This window comes from Notamacropus eugenii, chromosome 2 (assembly GCF_028372415.1).
Source record: "Notamacropus eugenii isolate mMacEug1 chromosome 2, mMacEug1.pri_v2, whole genome shotgun sequence".
NCBI classification, from domain to species: Eukaryota; Metazoa; Chordata; class Mammalia; order Diprotodontia; family Macropodidae; genus Notamacropus; species Notamacropus eugenii.
The window spans coordinates 535,722,525-535,743,154 of record NC_092873.1 but is presented as its reverse complement, the minus strand read 5'-3'; the positions used below and the strand labels follow the sequence as shown (position 1 = coordinate 535,743,154).

At 38.9% G+C, this 20,630-nt stretch overlaps 1 protein-coding gene across 1 annotated transcript in view; it reads right to left on the bottom strand.

Annotated features, from left to right (window-relative positions):
- The window catches only part of TNNI3K (TNNI3 interacting kinase), a 322,872-nt gene that overhangs the window by 198,230 nt on the left and 104,012 nt on the right, over positions 1–20,630 (bottom strand). Inside the window, 2 exon segments of the mRNA XM_072638208.1 lie at positions 11,563–11,712; positions 12,082–12,176. Of these exon segments, the coding sequence (XP_072494309.1) occupies positions 11,563–11,712; positions 12,082–12,176 (245 nt within the window).

The window sequence follows — 20,630 nt, the reverse complement described above, 5'->3', positions numbered from 1 at the left end:
TGAGGTTTTAAAAAATGGCACAGATTTCCACATATTCAACACTGTGGGGCATGGACTTGGCAGGGATCTGGCAGCACGTGGTCAAGGTTGCTCTAAAATTCCATAAGTAAAGCATCATCATTGGTCTTTTTCCCCTTAATGCTACTTTTTTTTCACCCCCTAACGTACCTAGTGCTATCATGGATGCATGATTACACCAGTGTGTTACATGGCTGTCATTAGGGTTCAGCCTTCCACTGAGACAGCTGGTCATGCAGTGTATTGAGCACCAGGCCTGTAGCAGTAAGACCAGAATTCAAATCTAGCCTCAGAAACTTACTAGTTGCATGACCTTGGGCAAATCATTTACCCTCTGTCTGCCTTGGTTTCCTCAATGATAAAATCTGTATAATAGTGGAACCCACCTTGTTAGGGTTGTTGTAAAAAATGCTTAGTGCTGTGTTGGCACACAGTAGACACTGTACAATTTCCTTCCTACCTCTCCTTCCAGGGATGTAGCTTACAGTCTAACTACATTTTCTCCTCTGTGTACCACAGTATACTGTACATACTAAGAACCTTGGGTGAGTTGAATTAGATTGCATGATACATATTCACGATCTCCCACAAATCTCTTCATAAGGAATTGGCTTGATGCAGTGGAGGTAGCTGTCAGAGTTTGTTTTCTTTAAACATTCTATGGATGTCAGAGCAGATACTGGGTTCTCCAGCAATTGGTGCCGACAATACGTTAAGGGACTTTATCGTTTCCTTTGTCAATGGTACATTCGCTGAGCAACCTTTTATGACAGCTCTGGCATGTGAGTTGTCACAAATGACACTCTAAAGGCCACTTGCACCCCCTTGGCACCATCCCACAGCTCTGTGGGTCAACCATGGTTTGCTTTGATTCGTCAGAGATAATGGGGTTCCATTTTCATAACAGAGAGGACTCGAGATCTAGAGACAGACAGACCAGAATTGCAGGCTGCTTTAGATGCTCTTTGCTCAGTGATCTCAGCCCAGTTTCCTGGAGCTCTCTGCCTCCGTTTTCTTATCTACAAAATGAGGCAAGTTTAACTCGGTGGTTCGGAAGGTTCACTCCAGCTCCCAATCCGCAATCCTCTCATTTAAACAAAGAAGGACATTTTCCCTCATGAGCTGGAGAGTCCAAGGCAGGGAATAAATGATTCCTGGAGTCAGGAAGACTGGAGGTCAACACGAGGCCTCTGGAGAGAGGTCTGTCACCTTAGATAAGTCACCCAATGCCTGGAAATGCCTCAGTTTCCCCTGTTGTAAAAAGGGGATGATACTATCCATGAGCCCTTATCTCACAGGGTTCTTGTGAGATTCAGATGATGATAGAAATATAGGAAGGAAGGAAAAAGGAAAGGAAGGGGAAGAAAGAAAAGAACAAATGAAAGAGGAAAAGAAGAAATGAAAGAAAGGCGGGAGGGAGGAAGGTAGGAAGAAAAAAAGCATTTATTGAGCTACTACGTCTGAGGCACTATGCTAAAGGCTTTGCAAGTTTTTTTTGGCATCCTCCTAATAGCTCTGGAAGATAGGCGTTGTTATTATCCCCATTTAATAGTTGAGGAAACGGAGGTAGACAGAGGTTAAGTGACTTGTCTAGGGCCACAAAACTACTGAATATAAGAGGCCATATTTGAACTCAGATCTTCCTGATTTCAGGCCTCTTTACCTTTCCACTGAGTTGCCATAAGTAAAAGGGAGCACAAAAGATGTGTAATCCAAAGCCCCCATTTTAACTGAGGGAAAACTGATTCCTGTGTAAGATAATGGCAGAGACAGAATTCTAACCTGAATCTCTGACGCCTAATCTAGCATCATGTGTACTGTACCATACTATCTTCTCACTATAGGAAGTATTGTATGTAAGATACTTTGGACAACTTAAAATTTTATGCAAATATCCATTTTTACTATTATTTTTTAGAGGAAGCTGGATGGTCCAATAGCTAGAGCACTGACCCCAGAGTCAGTTCAACTCACATCACAGATACTTACTAGCTGTGTGACCCCTAGGAAAGCAGCTTTGGTCTACCTTGGTTTTCTCAATTGCAAAAAGGGGAAAATACTACCACCTACCACCCGCAGCAACATGCTTTGCAGACTTTAAACCACCATAGAAATGTTAGCTACCATTATCATCATGACAGTCATGGTTGTTAAAGTTGTGATCATAACTGATATTCCTGGCAAACATGTGACTTCACTACAAGTTCCCTGCACTGATTCATGCCAACAGTCCATCTCCGAATCAGCCTTAGAGCACTGCCCAGAATCCTGGGAACAGCCAGGCAATCACTTGTCCATGGCCATAGAACCAGCAGACATATATCAGAGGCAGAGTGTGGGTCTTCCTGATGCCAAAACCTGCTCTCCAGTGTGCTCTGCCAGACCGCCTCTCCCATCCCTTCCTTAGTCTGCAGAAAGGTTCCCAGGGTCCCCAGAGTTCTCTCCATGTCCTCTGATTTTTCTTGGCAGAGACTGCGATACATGCTCATGTCTATAGGACTTCATGTCTTTTCCAGAATACACGATGGGACTCTTACTATAAATAATTCACACCATACTACACCTGTCAAAAGGAATGAACAAAGCATACCTCATGATGCAGGACCCTTGATTTTTACTGTTTTTGTGTACTTCCTTAGTAATTCTCCACCTCCATCTCCCTGTCACTGTGAATTAGAGAGACTCTGCTGTGTACAAATACTGTATTTGGGATAATTAGATATTGGGATAGGAGATTCAGTGAAATTACTTTAACTGGGATCAGAACTGAGGTAAAGACGAAGTTTTTAGTTCTGTTTCTAGTTTGGGTGATTTTCTGACCTTAAATAGTCTGATTTGTCAGAGCACTTTTCATTGTCAGCCCCGTCTTTTTCCAAATCTCCCTGGTAGACAAACCGTATTGAGCTGTGGGCTTGGTTCTAATTGGCAGGGATCTTTTCAATTCGGCAGCTTCATCTTTAATGCAATGGATGGAAGGAAGATTACGTGCCAGTCTTTTCAATGGGTTTTCCATATTGGTGATCAGGGTCAGGGATTTGAACATAAGCAGGCTTCTGACTATTTCTTCTGGCCAATTTAAATTGATTCATACAAGTCCTTTGTGCCCCCAGGGAAAGGGGAGAACAAATCCTTGTGAGGGAGACAGTTATCTCTGTACTTTCAGATGGAATTGTAGAAAAGAAAAGGGATGAAGGGGGGTAGTCTGAGAAGGAAAATGCTTTGGATGTTATAAAATAGGAGATCTTGCGAGGTTGGCAAAGGCATATTGAAACTTTAACCTGGAGGATTCTCCTTTGAATCAAGGTCACTGGGGAAATGATTTCCAGGAATTACATTGAGCTGTTTAGGTTAACAGGGCTCTAGAAACACAAAGCATCATTAATATCTGATCCTACAGTGAGCCTTAGGGGACTGAACGATTCTCGGGGGCCCAGAAACTGAAATTAACTCTTCCAGGGCCCTGGGGCTTCGTGGAGACATTCAGTAAGAAAAGAAAAGGTCATGTGGTGTGAGTGCGGTGCCTGACACATAAGAAATGCTTAATAAGTTTTTCATTCACTTATTCATTCCTTCATTCATATCCTGCTTCAGATTCTGCCTCTTAAAAACTAAAGATATTTTCAAAGTGGAAACAGTGCTCTCTGAAATGTGAACCTTGAAAGAGGCAGCTTATTCTGCTCCGTACCCTAGGATTCCTTTGCCAGTTGTGGGTCCCTTGATCCAAATATTTCTCTACTAAATTCATTTAAATGTTCAAATCATATGAACTCATGGTCATCTGAAGAAAGAATTTGACCAAAGGTGAGAGAACATCTTGGAAAACATGTCTTTCTCTTTACCTACATGAGACATTTGCTGTGATGCAGCCTATCATCATCATCATCGTCATCATCTTGTTGTCGCTCTTGCAACGTAAGAATCAGACTCAATCACGCAGACGGGAGGGGCTTGAGGATATCTGAGTGGTCTCAGAAGCCCTCTGAGAGGACTCCTGCCTCATACGTTACCTTTCTACCCTTTCTACAATTAGGCTCTGTTAAGCCTAGCCTGGATAGCCACCTTCTGTCTGTACAGCTTGTCTGTTTGCTTTTTAAAACTATCCTCCTGTTTCAACAGACACAAGGAGAAGGTACAAAAAATTTTAACAAGGAATCTCATCTTCCAAAGAGAAATTTCTGGCCTCATGGCTCCTACGGATACTGAATCTCCTTACTCCTCTCTCTTCCTGGCCTGTAATGCACTCCTCTTTTGATCTGTCTCTTAGAATCCTTCCTTCTTTCAAGGATCAGCTCTGGCAACATCTCCATAAAGTTTTTCCTGGTCACCTTGGTGAATAATATTCTTTCCTGTCCCCAATTTCCTTGTATTTGTGTATCTGTTTATAGGTTATCTCTCCACACATCCCCCTAGAATGTGGGCTCCTGAAGGTAAGAGATGGTTTGTTTCTTTTTTTGGCTCCCTAGCCCTTGACTCTGTATGTGCCTGGAATGTGAGAAGTGCATAAGAACAGTTGTTGGATCTGGATTGATTTGGAATCATCCACATCTGCAAATGTTCCTGTTAGATTCGTACAAAAAATGTATAGTTTGTCTTTCCTAAAGTTATGCTGTGCCAGGCCAAGTGAGGTACAGATATTTGTGTCTGACTCATGCCTGATATGTCAACATAATGATAACTCACATTTACGTAATACTTCACAATTTTACAGAATATTTGTCTCCAAACATCCCCAGTAGGTAGTTTGTGGTGTTTCTTTTTGGATACTATGCTTTAAATGTGGTGTCATCACTTTGCATATTTTCCCGCCAATATACAACTGAACCCTTCACATCTTATTATCCTGAGGAGTTCTTATTCCCATCTTTGTACAAATCCTAACATGGTCTTTTGAGTCGGTCATCCAGTGGCTTGTTTATGCCTCTCAGCTGCTCATTTGCCAACTTGATAAGCATGTCATTTTCCAAGTTGTATTGAAATGTCAGACACCAAAAAGACCAAAAGCCATGTCCCCGGGGCCTCCCTTGGAGGCCTTTCAATAGGATATTGGGTCATTAATGAGGATTCTCTGGGTTCTGCCATTCAACTAGTTCCAAGTCGTTCCACTTAATCAACAAATTATGCCAAACTTCTACATTTTGTTCACAAAGACAGTAGGAAAGAATACCAAAGGCAATGCTAAAACCTCCGCACTACATTATAACATTCCCCTCATTTACCAGGCCTACAGAGGACAAGGACTAGCCCTGGGCCTGGTAACTAATATAGAGAGCACCTGAATGAGAAAGCAGCTTTTACCAATGGTAGATGGCACATTCTCTGAAACTTACACTCTTAGAAATTTGCCTGGAACATAACATGGTAAGGGATGTTCCCAGGGTGTGTCTGAGATGGGCTTGAATTCAGGTGTCCCTAGCTTCACAGTGGCTCTCTAGACACCACACGCACACACTGCTTACCATTCCAATAAATGGGTCAACCAAAACAAAATGCTTAGTCTAGTATGTTTTTATAGCTGAAGACATCTTTTTATATTCAATGCTTCTTTCTTTTCTTAAAATATATCTAATCTCTCCTTTAACAACAAAATCTCTATTTTTGCAGGAACTGAAATCAAACTCACCGGCCTAAAGTCTTCAAAGTAATCACCTCCAAAACAGAATTCACTATCATTCTCCACAAACCCTCCTCATCTTCTTCATTTTTCTATTCCTGTTGAGGGCACTGTCACCTTTCTAGATATCTAGACACAACCTTAATCTCTCAACATCTCCGCACCCCAATATCAAATCTGTTGCCAAGTCTTATCATTGTAAACTGTCAAAATATCTCTCCTGTATTTCTCCTTCTCTCCGCACACACAAGCACCACCTTGGTACAGAAGCTCTTTATCATACACTTAGAATGTTGCAATAACTTTCTGGTGGGTTTTACTGCCTCAAGTTTCTGTCATCTCCAGGTCAAAGAGACTTTCCTAAGTTCCCTTAGAAACTTTTTCTTAGTTTCCTAAGACATTCCTGTGGATGATACCTTCCCTCCCTTCTTCCATCTGGATTCCACAGACTCTAGTGGCTCTCTATTACTTCCAAGATTTAAAGTAATTATGAAAATCACTTTTTGGCTTTTAAAGACCATCATAATCTGGCCCATTGCTCCCTTTCCATGTTCCTCATGTACTTCTTGATCCAACCATGCTCTTCTCTTGCAGTTCCTCACACATGGTGATATGTCTGCTGTTTCCTTGCCTACTCATGGCTCATCCCCCACCTCTGGCAAGCCCTCTCTCCTTATGTCTGCCTCCTGCCTTCTTTCAAGACTCAGCTTAAGTGCCATTTTCTAAGAGACACTTTTATGACATACACACCCCTGCTAGTATCTTCCCTCTAGCATTAACTTCCATTATATTCTATAACTTCAGTGTGCACAGTGGACTTACTTGTATGTTGTCCATCACATTAGATTGTAAGCTAATTGAAGGTAGAGAGTATCATTGCCTTGCTGTGTGCCCTGAGGGCTTAGTGCAGCAACTGGTACCTGGCAAACACTCAGTACAATGCTTGCTGTCTGACTCACTGCTCAAGAGAAATCTGGGGCGTTATTTGCTTTTCTTCAGTCTTTCTATACATCTCCAAGTTTCCACTGAAAATGGTTCAATGATCACACCGCCAGTTTTTTCAATCTCTACCTTAGTTTAGTGACCTGGGCTTAGCAATGGCAGCCAGGGAATCATCTTCTAACTTATCTTAAAAATCCAATCCTCATTAGCTAATTGTGCTTATTTTCAGTCCAAAGAGAATTATCCTGGACAAAACCAAAACTGACAGATTCCAAATAGGGTGAAGAAATTCCATCAGTAATCACCATCCCTCCCACCCCCACCCCCAATGAAGGCAGTGGTCCTCTCTTCTTTGATGCTCCATTTCCTCCCAGTGTAGCTGTCCACCCTTTTCATATACTTCTTTGCTTGGCTTACCAGTCTCAGCTCATGTTGAACTTTAGCATGCCTGATCAATCGTATTCTGATAGGATCATGGTGAGCTTTTGCAGACATCTTCTGCGAGAATAATATTTAACATTTATTCAGGGCTATAAGATTTACAAAGGCTTTACGTGTGTTATCTCATTTACCAACTCTTGCTTTTCTCATCTGTATTAAAACTCAACATTGGTTGGTGAGTCCCCGAATATCTTCATTGGTTCCTTTAGGCAACTCCTTCTTTTCCTCATCATAAGAAATGGTTCCTCACGGTGTCTTCACAGTTTCATTCATGAGGGCTTTGCCTTCCTCTAGAACCAATGTTTTCTTTTGTTTTTTCAGTCTATGTGAGTTCTCTCTCTCTCTCTCTCTCTCTCTCTCTCTCTCTCTCTCTCTCTCTCTCTCTCTCTCTCTCATTATATATATATGTATATATATATATATGTATATATATATATTCCTTCTCTAAGCCCTTTGAAAATTTTTTCCCTTAAAATCTACAGTACATGTCAGATATTGATTGGCATTTCTCTTCTCTGTCATATCTTCTAAGATGCTTTGGTCATTACTCAACAATGTTCCCATCATTACCATTCCACACTCAAGATCCTCTTTTCTCATGAAAAATAGAAACAGAAAAAAATTTCCCATTTTTGTTTCCTTCACCTCTTGAAGGTTAAAACTCTCAGTAAAGTCAAAGCAAGTCATAAAACCTTTATTAAATACCTACTATGTGCCAGACACCAGACCAAGTACTGGGGATACAAAGAAAGGCAAAAAAAAAAAAATGAAAACAAAACCAAACAGCCCCTGCTCTCAAGGAGCTCACAGCTGATGAAGAGACACAACGCAAACAACTGTGCACAACCAAGATCTAGAGAGGAGAAACGGCAGCTACTTGTGGAGATTGGGCACGAGCATTAGGGAGGATTAAGAAAGACTTTTGCAGAAGGCAGTATTTTCCTAGGACCTGGAGCAACCCAGGTGCTGGAGATGAGCAAGTGAAGGAAATTTAAACTACTCTGCCTTCTGTAGCTGACTTCTAGATAACTGGATTTCCCGATTATTGCTAGATCATACCTCTGTCCTAGGCTTGCCATCTGTTCCCTGAATTCAGCTATTTCCTCCTTCTGTCCAAGTGGACTTTGGCATTGTCTGATAGCAATATAAAATTTCTATTTCTGTTTTCATTTATTTTTACCTGATTTCCTCATGTGAGTGTATCTTCTTAATAGGCAATGCTCCCCTGTCTCCCCTTTCAACCATTTTCTTAATTTTTTCATAGGGTTCAGCCTTTCAAAACCATAATGACAAAAGTTGAGATTGTGGTTTTCAAAGTGTTCTCCATGTGTTATCTTTGTTGGCCACCCATCATGCTGAGAATGGATATCCATGCGCTGCTCTTCCTCCTGACTTTCCTGCTTTCCCTTAAGGTTCATGTTAGGAAGAACTTTCCTAGTCTATGACCACTAAGCTATCCCATCTGTTCCCTGAGGTTATATCTGTTTTGTGCTTTGTTTATACTTACAAATGTGCCTGGTGGAACCCACCTCATGCACTTACTTGTAAAGGGTTTAATAAATACTGAATGATTGTTTGGGCAGCTAGGTGAGTCAGTGCCCAGAATGCCTGACCAGGAGTCAGCAAGACTTATCTTCCCAAGTTCAAATCCAGCCTCAGACACTTACTAACTGTGTGACCTTGGGCATGTCACTTAACCCTATTTGCCTCAGTTTCCTCATCTCTAAATGAGCAAGAGAAGAAAATAGTAAACCACTCTAGTATCTTTGCCAAGAACACCTCAAATGGGGTTTCTGAAGGGTTAGACAAGGCTGAAACAATTTGACGATTGTTGAAGATTTATAACAACCTATAGTTAAGCAAAAGAAATGTTATTCCCACTTCACAGAAGAAGAAATGGACTCTAAGAGAGTAATGAGGCAATCTACCCAGAGTGACAAAGTGAGTCAAAGGAAGAGGCTGAATTTGACTCTGTTTTCCCAGCCTCAGGTTAGGCTTTTCATTGTCTACACCACCATGCTCGGCCTCACATTTCACACTTCCAACAACATTTGCTTTTTTACTGTACCATTGTTTAAATAAACCCTACTCCTGCAGAGCTAAGTCAACATTTCTCCAGCAAGCGAAGCAAAACAGGACAATAGTATCTCACCATTTGGTTCTGTGGGTTGGATTTTCTCTGTGCTCAAATGCATGTAAAATACCCCTAAACATTCCTGAAGTAGAATATTTATTTTGTAAAAATTCATAGGAATAATTAAATGCCATCCCATACATTAGCTGAACAAATACGGATGAAAAATACGGCATATGTTCCATGGACCAGTAGGCAAGCCCACTAAGCCAAGGGATTTGGTTCAACAATGTTAGAAGACAATGGAATCATTCCTTATTTCACAAAACAAGCAAATTCAAAAATGAACTTTCCATAACTCATTCCCAATCAATGACATACCAAGAAAGCCTACCACCACCACCCCCACGAAGAATTCAATACAACGTTAGTTTCTAGACAAAACTCAGAAACTCTTTAAAAAAATACTAAAAACATTAATTTAAGAGACTACTTGTTTCCAAAATGTTTTCTATAGTGCTTCAGAGCACAGTTCAAAAGTGATCCCTTCCTACAGAGAAGGTCCTTCCTGAAATGTCTGCCTCATCAGATGACTACAACTTACTTCACAAAGACATGCCATTTGGGTAGATGTGCACTATTGTGCTGTTGCCAATAGAGCCAAGACAAAAGGATTGTGAGCTCCTGGAGGGCAGGAGCTATTTCCTGTTGGGTTTTGTAGTTCCAGAGCTTAGCACCATACCATGGACATAGTCAGCACATAAAAAGATCTTCAAGTGCTTTTGTGTCATCTAAATAATAATCACTTTGCTTTTGATTTGGAGAAAAAACATAATTTAGGGGAAAGAGGTCTCCACATGGAGTCAGGAAGACTTTGGATCCTTCCCTAGACAATTACTAGGGGTATGGCCCTGGGGCAGTGACTTGATCACTCTGTGCCTTAGTTTGCTTCTCTGTAAAATGAGGGGATTGGACTTGATAAATCTAATGTTCCTTCCAGCTCTGGACCTAGGATCCCATGACATGTTATCTCCGAGTACCATGAAGCATAAGCTCCTCAAATAACTAAATGATGGATAAGCTCCATACAGGCACCAGGGCATGATAGAAAGAGGATTGGTCTCACAGTCTGAAGACGTGGGCTTGAGGACTGGTTCCAGTGCGGTCACCTGTGTGACACTGACCTAAGTCAGCTGCTCATTTCGTACACTGAAACCTCAGTGTCCCTTTCTATAATACATGGATAATAACACTTGCCCTACATAATTTGTAAAAAGGCAAATGTTTTGCTGGTTATCAGCTAAATCTTCCTAATAATTATAGCTCTGTTGAAGTGGACTGAACAGTCCTAGGTGGTGATTGGCTCCTCCCCACTGAAGGGCTTCAAATTCAATTGGATGGGCATTTATTGGATATTTTTGGTGAGAATTCTTATTCAAGAGTGAGTTATGTGGCTGCTGAGGACACTTATAATACAGCTGGGAAGGTCATGTAGAAAGCACTTAATCAACTTTAAAGCATTAAATATAAGGGTACCAACAACAGTCAGCCTGCCCTCCACCTCAGTCTTTCAGAAAGAAACCAGTGTCTGCTATTTTTCTATCTGAAAGAAGGTGTAATGCGAGTCCTGCCTGGAACTGTTTGGGATTCAATGGGAATATTTGAATGCTGCTGAGCTTGTATTCAAATATGAGGCAATAAACAGTCGTCCCCATGCTTTTCTCGTTGTCCATCGAGCTACATTTTGGAGATCGCTTTCTATTTCTTTGTTCCTATCTGCCTTCTTCTCCCACTCTGGAACGTCTCCAAGGCGTACTCTGAGAGTAGATCCCCACCGCCCGCTAGTCCTCCCCTCTCCGCCAATACGGAATCACTGGGTTGGAGAGAAGTGCGAAGGCTCAGAGTCAGCTTGTCTCTTAAAAAGAGACCTCCTGATAGCCCAGAAAGTGAAGCGTTCGGCTCTTCCTTGCTCAAACAGCTCCAATGAAGGAACGCTCCTTTTTCACAAGGAGATCTTTCCCACTTAGGCACAACATTAACTCTGTGGGATATTTTTTTCTGTTCATACCATGCCTAAATCTGCCCTCTCTGCAATATCTATCTATTGCTCTCTGAGCCCCCTCTACCTATCTAGCCCAGTTCCACCCTCTGAAACCAGGAAGAAAAAGCCAGGTATTATTTCTCCATGTCAAGACATGGAGACTCTCCCAGCCCCTAGAAGTCCTTAACGCCCCCCTCCACAAGCTAATTGACTCTTTGAATTACAAGTAACCCTCATAATTCTCTTCTCTCAGTTAAGGGGGGTACTCCTCCTGTAGTAGTTCACTTGGCTCTCATTCAAATCCACAGAAGCCCTGCTCCAATATTGTGAGAGGCTATCGGAAAGTAAGATGAAGGGAGCAAAGGAGTTAGTCTTGCCATAATCTATGCACATACTTCAAAACATGGTTTTAAAAAACAGGAGGATTCAAAGTACCTTTTTCATAAGCCCACATCAAACAAGTCCGCTCATCTTTTTCACCACTTGACCGGCTGGGATCACAGGCTACCAGATTCATATCAGCTCCGTTATCCAATAAGAACTGCACCAGGCGAATGTGTCCATGGTAGCAAGCGGAGTGTAATCCTACCGGGTTTGGGGGGAAGGGAGAGAAAAGTAAGAAAACCAAACCTCAACCCCTGGCTGCCACAAAGACAATTGTTGCCCTGTAATAGGACTGTGGCAAGAGCTAGAAAGTGAGAATTGATTTCTTTGATAAAGAACCCATCCTATTATGGGACCAAAGCTACAATGTCATAAGCAGACACTGTTTTTTCTGATGGCCAATCCACTTCTTTGCTTTTCTATAATTCCCAGATATGGCCTGGAATTATCACTGACTTGATTTAGATGCTTTACGAAAACAGAGGAAGGAAGACTGTCAGATGGGTTTGTTTCTCTGGGTTTGACAAGTGACAACAAAGGGAGAGACTTTCCATCACATTTCACTCTTACCAGTGTGTCCATCTCTTCCTTGATGATTGATGCTTAGGATGTTTTGGTCAAGAAGGAATTTAACAAGTTCAATACTCTTTCCATAGGTACAAGCACTGTGAAAACACACGGCACTGGGAATGAGTGTTGTGGTTTGTTGAAGCGAAAGACCCTGATTATTCTCAGATGTGGACAGGACATAGAGAACAGAGAAGGGCCATCAGTAGTCTCTCTTTCTGGAAACTCATTCACTGGCTCTGTTATAATACCCTGAGATCACATTACGTGTTTCAATGGTCGTATCACAGAGTTGAATTTCACTGAGTCTGCAGTTTGCTAAAAAATAAACTCTTAATTTTTCCTCAAACAGATTGTCTTCTAGCCCTCACTTGAGTGTATGTATGTGTGTGCATATGTATATATATACATATATACATGTATATATACATGCATACATACATGTGTAGGACTTTACATTGATCCATATTAAATTTCATTTTGTTATATTTGGCCCAATTTCTATACAGTTGGTAACTTTTTGAGTCCAGACTGTCATCTAACATGTCCAATATGGCATATACATCCTTAATGGATCCATTCAAGCTATTGATAAAATGAAGAACACCAGATCTCAAGGACAAGTCATTAGGGCGCACTACTCAAGAACTGCATGAGTAGTTGAGTAGTTTCACTATTTGGGGGTTAAATGTTGAACAGAGGAAGTTTTAATTTTAATGTAAGGAAGAATTTGCTAGCAACTGGGGCTTTCCAAAAATGGACTGATGCATCAGGAATCAGCACAATCTGCTTTTTGGAAGTCTTCCAGCAAAGGCCACAGGATCACTTCACAGTTATACGGTATAGGGGATCTTTTATCACCCAGGGTTTGAATTCTATGGCTTCTGAAGTCCCTTGGAAAGCTAAGATTCTGTGATTTGGGGTAAGATCATTCAACCGGCTCCAAATCCACTCCATTTTATTATCATGTGATGTATATCTTTCTGTCTTATTCTAGGCACCACCTTTCTGGCAGGGTCTTGGCAGAATTGAGTGTATTATAGGATGAGCATGTTAGGGAGAGCACTAGAGATGATGTCAGATAAGAATCATTTCAGAAATTAGGGATGTTTAGCTAAGAGAAGATTTATTTTGGAGATGGGGGTCATGATAATTACCTTCAAATATCTGAGCCCTATCATGTGGAATCAGTTGGTCAATAACCATTTATTTAACACCTGAAAATCACTCTAGTATCTTTGCTAAGGAAACCCCAAAGGGATCATGAAGAGTTGGACACAACATAAAAACAACTAAACAACAACAAAAATGAGCCAGACACTGTGCTAAGCATTGGGCGGGGGGGGGGGGGGGGGGGGAGGGGGAACGTAACATCAAATGCAGTCCCTGTTTTCCAATTCACAGTCGGGGTGTAGTGGGGATGGAGTACATGCAAAAAAAAAAAACAACAAAAAGAAAGTACAAGCAAGCTATATACAAATTAGAGATAATGAAAAGGGTGAAGGCATTGGCATTAACAGGGGGATCAGGAAAATTAGGAGAACCTTTTTGTAGAAGGTGAGAAGGAAATCGAGGAAGCTAGGTAAAGGAGGTGAGGAAAGAGAGAATTCCAGGCATGAGAGGCACCTAGTGAACATGCCCAGGGTTGAAAAATGGTGTGCATTATGCAAAGAACAACAAGGCCAGTGTTACTGGATCACAGAGTACGTGGAGGTGAGCAAGCTATAAGAAGACTGGAAAGGTAGAATGAGGCCAGTTTGCTAAGGGCTTTAAAAGCCAAATAGAAGATGTTATATTTGATGCTTGGGACAACAGGGAACCACTAGAGTTTTTAAATAGGAGTGATTTAGGAAAATCATTTTGATAGCTGACTGAAGGATAGACTGAGGCAGGGAGACCAGCCCTCAGGCTCTTACTGTGGTCCAGTTGTAAGGAGATCAAGATCTATGCCAGGATAGTGGCAGTCTGAGAGGAGACAAAGGGATGTATTTGAGAAATGTTGCAAAGGTTAAATCAACAGTACTTGGCAAATGTTTGGATACAGAGAGTGAGACGGTGTGAAGAGTTGAGGAAGATCTCCCTGTGTTGGGTGACTGGGAGTATGGTAGTACCCTCAATAGTAATAGGAAAGGTAGGAGGAAGGAGGGATTTGGGGGGGAGGAAAGAATTCAATTTTGAACATGCTGAGTTCGAGATATCCATGGGACACCAGGTTTGAGATGCCCAGTAGGTAGGTGGTGATGCAAAACTGGAGGTCGGGAGAGAGGTCAGGCTTGGATGAGCAGATCTGAGAGTCATCAGCATAGAAATAACGATTGAATTCATGGGAACTGATGAGATCACTGAGCAAAAATAGGCAAGAAGAAAAAGAGAAGAGGACCTAGAATGGATGGATTAGACTTCTTTTTCTTGGCTCCAGGAACAATGACTGCAAAGAACCAAAATCAATTGAACTTAGAAGTTCAGAAAATCTTCCTAATAATTAAAGATGTCCTAAACCTGAATTACTGGCATCCAGAAGCTGTGTGTTAGTTACTCTTGACTGGAACTCTTCAAAGTAAACCTAGGTGAAAGATTAATGGTTTAGAAGAGTAATGCTTTAGAGGGGATGTCTATTGAGATGTATGGACTAGATGACACCTGAGATGCTTTTACACTGTGGAATTCTGGGAATCCCATTAGATTATGAGCTTCTCAAAGTCAGGGACTGCCTTTCTTTGCATCCCTACTGCTTAATGCACACACAATAAATGCCTACTGCTGGCCTAAAAGACTGAAGTTTTCACTCATGAAGCTAGGGTGAGTGTGCACTTGTTCATGACCATCTCTGTACACAGAAAAGCATGTGTAACTATGTCTCAAACAGTCGAAAGGTTCTTGTGCCAGAGCTTCAGAAAAATGGTGCAAGATTTGGAGGATTTTCTTACCAAGTATTTCTTGGTAAATATATTCCTATTCAGGCCATTTTTTCTAAAGGGGAAAAAATCATTGGAACAACTTTTTTTTTTACTTTTAACTTTTTATATACAGGATCTACCTGGATATGTAAAGTAAAGAGGAATAATTCAAGCTCCCTAGAGTTCCCACCCAACCCTGATTACTCAAGTTTGACATTGTTCTTTAAATATATGTGTACATGCTCTCATCAGTGAATATGGCCACAGAGTTTTATTAGGTGAGAATACATGAAAATATTCTTTGAAGGGACAATCAAGGTAGACTGTAGTCCTCAAAAGCAGGGGAAATAAATGGTAGGTAAGCCCATACACTGCCTGGTCATCTAGAAGAATGATAACTCTAATTAAACCAAGTAAATGAGAATGCTAAGGTATAAAAAAAGGTATTTTTTCTAAGATAATTTAAGGATGAAGAGGAACACTTGGATCAAGAAAGAACAGAAGCCCTGAGAGGCAGCATTGCTCTTGGTGACAAGGGCTCAGAGACCCTGAGAAATAGTATCATTTATGGTCCCAAGGGAGCAAAGGTGTTAAGAAACAGAATTAATTCCAATCCCAGGGGATCAGAGGCCCTTCTTGGGTAAGGAATAGAGTAGTGACCACTTCTCTTCTCAGATCACATCACCTTGAAAGCGCGAAAAACTTCCAACTCTCAGAACTAGCTCTGAAAACAGCAGTGCAAAAAACCCTGAAGATTGTGGCAGTGTCCTTCCCAACACTACCCCCAATCAGGACCACAGCAAAACATTAACATAAATTCCAAAATCAAGAAATAGGTTGGAAAAATGAGCAAACAGAAAAATGAATAAATAAAATCATAAAAAAATATGGTGACAGTGAAGATCAACATGCAAACCCAGAAGAGAACAATGATGTCAAAACAGCTACAAGCAAGCCATCAAAGAAAAATGCAAATTGGATACAAACTCAATAAGAATCCCTGAAAGAACTAAAATGATTTTTAAAATCAAATTACAGTGGTAGAAGAGAAATTAGGTAAAGAAAAAGAAAGAAAATTATGAAAAGACAACTAACAGCTTGCAAAAATATGAAGAAAATAATACTTTGAAAAACAGAACTGGCCAAATTGGAAAACAATCACTGATGAAAATAACTCTTTAAAAAGCAGAATTAGTTAAATAGGAAAAATGAGGTATAAAAGCTCACTGAAGAGAATGATTCCTTGAAATGTAGAATTGGGCAGGTGGAAGTTAATGACTCTATGAGACATCAAGAAACCACAAAACAAAGGAAAAAAATGAAAAATTAGAAGAAAATGTGAAATATCTCATGGGAAAAATAACTGACCTAGAAAACAGATTGAATAGAAATAATTTAAGAATTATTGGACTACCTGAAAGCCACGATCAAAGAAAGAATCTAGATATTATATTTTAAGAAATTGATAAGGAAAATTGCCCTGATATCCTAGAACCAGAGGATAAAATAGATATTAAAAGAATCCACCAAACTCCAACTGAGATTCTAAAATGAAAATGTTCAGGAATATTATAGCCCAATTCCAAAGCTCCTAGGTCAAAGATAAAATACCTCAAACAGTCATGATAAAAAGAGACAAAGATAAATGGAGGAAAATAGGATGGAGAGAAATAGAGTTGGTAATCATAAGTAAATGTGAATGGGATGAACTCACCCATAAAACAGAAGGGGATAGCAGAATGTATTAGAAATCAAAATCCAAAAATATGTTGTTTACAAGAAATACACTTTCAACAGAGAGACATGCAGAGTCAAATAAGGGGCTAATGCAGAATCTATTCTGCTTCAGCTGAAGTTTAAAAAAGGTAGGAGTAACAATCATGATTTCAAACAGAGCAAAAGCAAAAACAGACCTAATTAAAAAGGATAAGCAGGGAAACTATATCTTGCTAAAAATGAACCATAGACAATGAATTTAATATCAATAATTAACACATATTCACCAAATGGAACAGCATCCAAATTCTTTAAGGAAAACTTGAATGAATCACAGGAGGAAATAGTAAAACTATATAAGTGGGTGACCTCTACTTTCTCTTCTCAGAGCTAGATACATCTAATCATAAAGCAAATAAAGAATTCAAGGAAATTAATAAAATTTTGGAAAAGTTACATATAACAGACCTCTAGACAAAATTGAAAGGAAAGAAAAAGGAGTATATCTTTTTCTCAGATGTACATGAAATCTTCACCAAAAAATGACTGTATATTAGGACATAAAAGTCTCACAACCAAATACAGAAAAAAAAATTAAGTGTACCTTTTCCAGACCATAATACAATAAAATTACATTTTAAAAGGGCCATGGAAATATAGACTAAAAAATAATTGGAAACCAAATTATCTGATTCTAAAGAATAAGTAGGTCAAAGAAATCATAGAAACAATCAATAATTTTATTAAAAAGCATGGCAAGAGACAACATTTCAAAATTGGTGAGATGCAGCCAAAGCTGTACTTAGGGGAAAATTTATATCTCTAAACATGTACATCAAGAAAAGAGAGTAACAGTTGATCAATGAAGAGGGTAAACAACAACAACAAAAATAGGAAAAAGATCAAATTAAAAATCCCCAATTAAACACCACAATGGAAATTCTGAAGATCAAAAGATTAATAAAAGTGAAAGTTTAAAAAAAAAGAGCTAACAAATAAAACTGGGAGGAGGCTTTATGAAATAAATAAATAAAATAGATGGTCAATTTGATTTAGAAAAAAAGAAGAAAACCAAATTGTTGGTATCAAAAAATAAAAAGGATGAATACACCACCAGTGTAAATAAAATTAAAGCAATTTTTGGAGTTACTTTGCCCAAGTATATCACAATGAAACTGAAAATCTAAGTGTAGTGGATGGCTAGATGAACAGAAGAGGAAAATAACCTCATCTTAGAAAAAAGAAATTGAACAAGTCATAAATGAACTCCTTAAGAAAAATTCCCCCAAACCAGATGATTTGCAAGTCAATTCTACCAAACATATAAGCAAAAATCAATACCAAATATTATATAAACTATTTGGGAAAAATAGGTTAAGAAGTCCTACCAAATTCCTTTTTTAGACACAAAATGGGGTTGATATCGAAACCAGGAAGAGCAAAAAAAAGAAAGACAATTACAGACTAATTTCTTTAATGAATACTAATATATAAAATTAAGTAAAACATGAGCAAGGAGATTATAGTATTATATCACAAAGATCATACACTATGACCAGCTGGAATTTATATCAGGAATGTAGAACTTGTTCAATATTAGGAAAATAATCAGCATAGCTGACCATACTAATTACAAAAAACCCGGCAAAAATCATATGATTATCTCAACAGATGCATAAAAAGCATTTGATAAATTATAATAGTCATTACTATTAAAAACTCTAGAAAGCATGGGCATAAATGGAGCCTTTCTTAAAATGATAAAGTTGTTCCATCTGTCTGAACCCATCAGCATGCATTATATGTAACAGGGATACATTTTCCCAATAATATCAGAGATGAAGCAAGGATCACCACTATTATTCAGTGTTACACTAGGAATGCTAGCTGTAGCAATAATACAAGAAAAAGAAGTTGAAGGAATAAAAATAAACAATGAAGAAACAAAGATATCACTTTTGCAGACATCATGGTGTGCTTACACAACTAAAGAACAGTTGAAACAATTAGTAACTTTAGCACAATTGCAGGTTACAAAATAACCTCACATAAATCATTAGCATTTCTATATATTACCAACAAAACTCATCAACAAGGGAAAAAAAGAGAAATTCCACTTAAATAATTGCAGACAACATCAAATACTTAGGAGTCTATCTCACAAGAGAAACCCAGAAACTATATGACTGCAACACTTTTTGCACAAAAAAAGAGGTCAGATCTGAACAATTGAAAAAATTCACTTGCTCATAGGTTGGCCAAGCCAACACAATAAAAATGACATTTCTATCTAACTAAATTTCCTTATTTAGTTCCATACCAATCAAATTACCAAAAATATTTTAAAGAGATAGAAAAATAATAAAATTCATCTGGAAAAATAAAAGTTTAAAAATATTAAGATAATCAATGAAGAAAAGTGGCAAGAAAGAGTGTCTAACAGTTACAGATTCCCAACCGTATTGCAAAGTGGTCATTATCAAAACAATCTAGCACTGGATAAGAAATATAACGATGATTTCAGTGGAAGAGATTAGGTACATAATACACAGTAGTAAATGACCATAGTAAACTATTGTTTAATAAACCCAAAGATCCAAGCTTTTGAGAAAAGAACGCAACATCTGACAAAAATTGATGGGAAAAGTCAAAAGTAGTTTGGCAGAAACTATATGGTAACCAGCATCTCACACCATATTCAAGGATAAGGTCAAAATGGATAAATAATTTAGACATTAAGGGTGATATTATAAGTAAATTAGGGGAGCATGGATAAGAGAAGTTTATGTCAGATGCATGGATAAGGGAAGAATTTATGACCAACAAGAGATAAAAAGGATAATGGGAAATAAAATCATTTTGATTACATGAAATTAAAAAGTTTTTGTACAAGCAAAACCAATGGAGTCAGAATTAAAAGGAAAATTGGAAACCGTGGGGGTTGGGGGCTGGAGGTGAGGGAGACATTTACAGCAAGTTACTCTGATAAAGGCCTCATTTCTCAACTATTTAAGGAATTCAGCTAAATTTATAAAAATAAGAGGCATTTCTCAGTTGCTAAATATTTAAAGGATATGAACAGTTTCAGAAAACAAAATCACAGCTATCAATAATCACATGAAGAAATGCCCTAAATCACTACTGATTACAGAAATGCAAATTAAAACAACCCCACATAACTATCAGATTGGTTAACATGACAGAAAAGGAATATGAAAAATACAGAGAATGTAGAAAAAATATTGAGACACAATGTATTGTTGGTGGAGTTGTGAACTGATCCAACCATTCTGGAGAACAATTTGCAACTATGCTGAAAGTGCTATAAAACTGTGCATGCTCTTTGATCAGGCAATATCACTACCAGGGCTATAGCCCAATGAGATAGAAAAAAGGAAGAAAAACCTATTTGCACAAAAAATATCTATAGCAGCTGCTTTTGTGGTGGCAAAGAACTGCAAATTGAGGGGATGCCCATTTATTGGGAAATGCCTGAACAATTTTTGGCACATGATTGTGATCGATTAAAGGTTCCCAATTTCAGAATCATCAGTTTTCTCATTAAATGCTTGTTCACTAAAGCTTTTATCTTCCAACCTTAGAGTAGAGGGAAGGAGTCAGGTGTTTGGAGGAGGTAGTTTTGGTAAGTGATCACTTCAAAGCAGGGCAGCCCTTTCAATGTAGACTTTAGCATTCCAGAGTTTATCCAAAGGAAGCATCTAACTAGCAAGTGTAGTTTAAATAAAGCTGGACAGATAGTTATTAAATTTTTAATTTTTAAGATAAATTTTTTTAAAAAAATCATAAAATGAGCCCAAAACACTGGTGGTCAAATGTTTTCCACCAAGCAACTTAATGTCATTTAGTCTGTGGAATTCCACTGTTACATAGACCTTTGGGTCTTAATGCTTCCTCAATCTCTACATGTCAAAGTGCAAA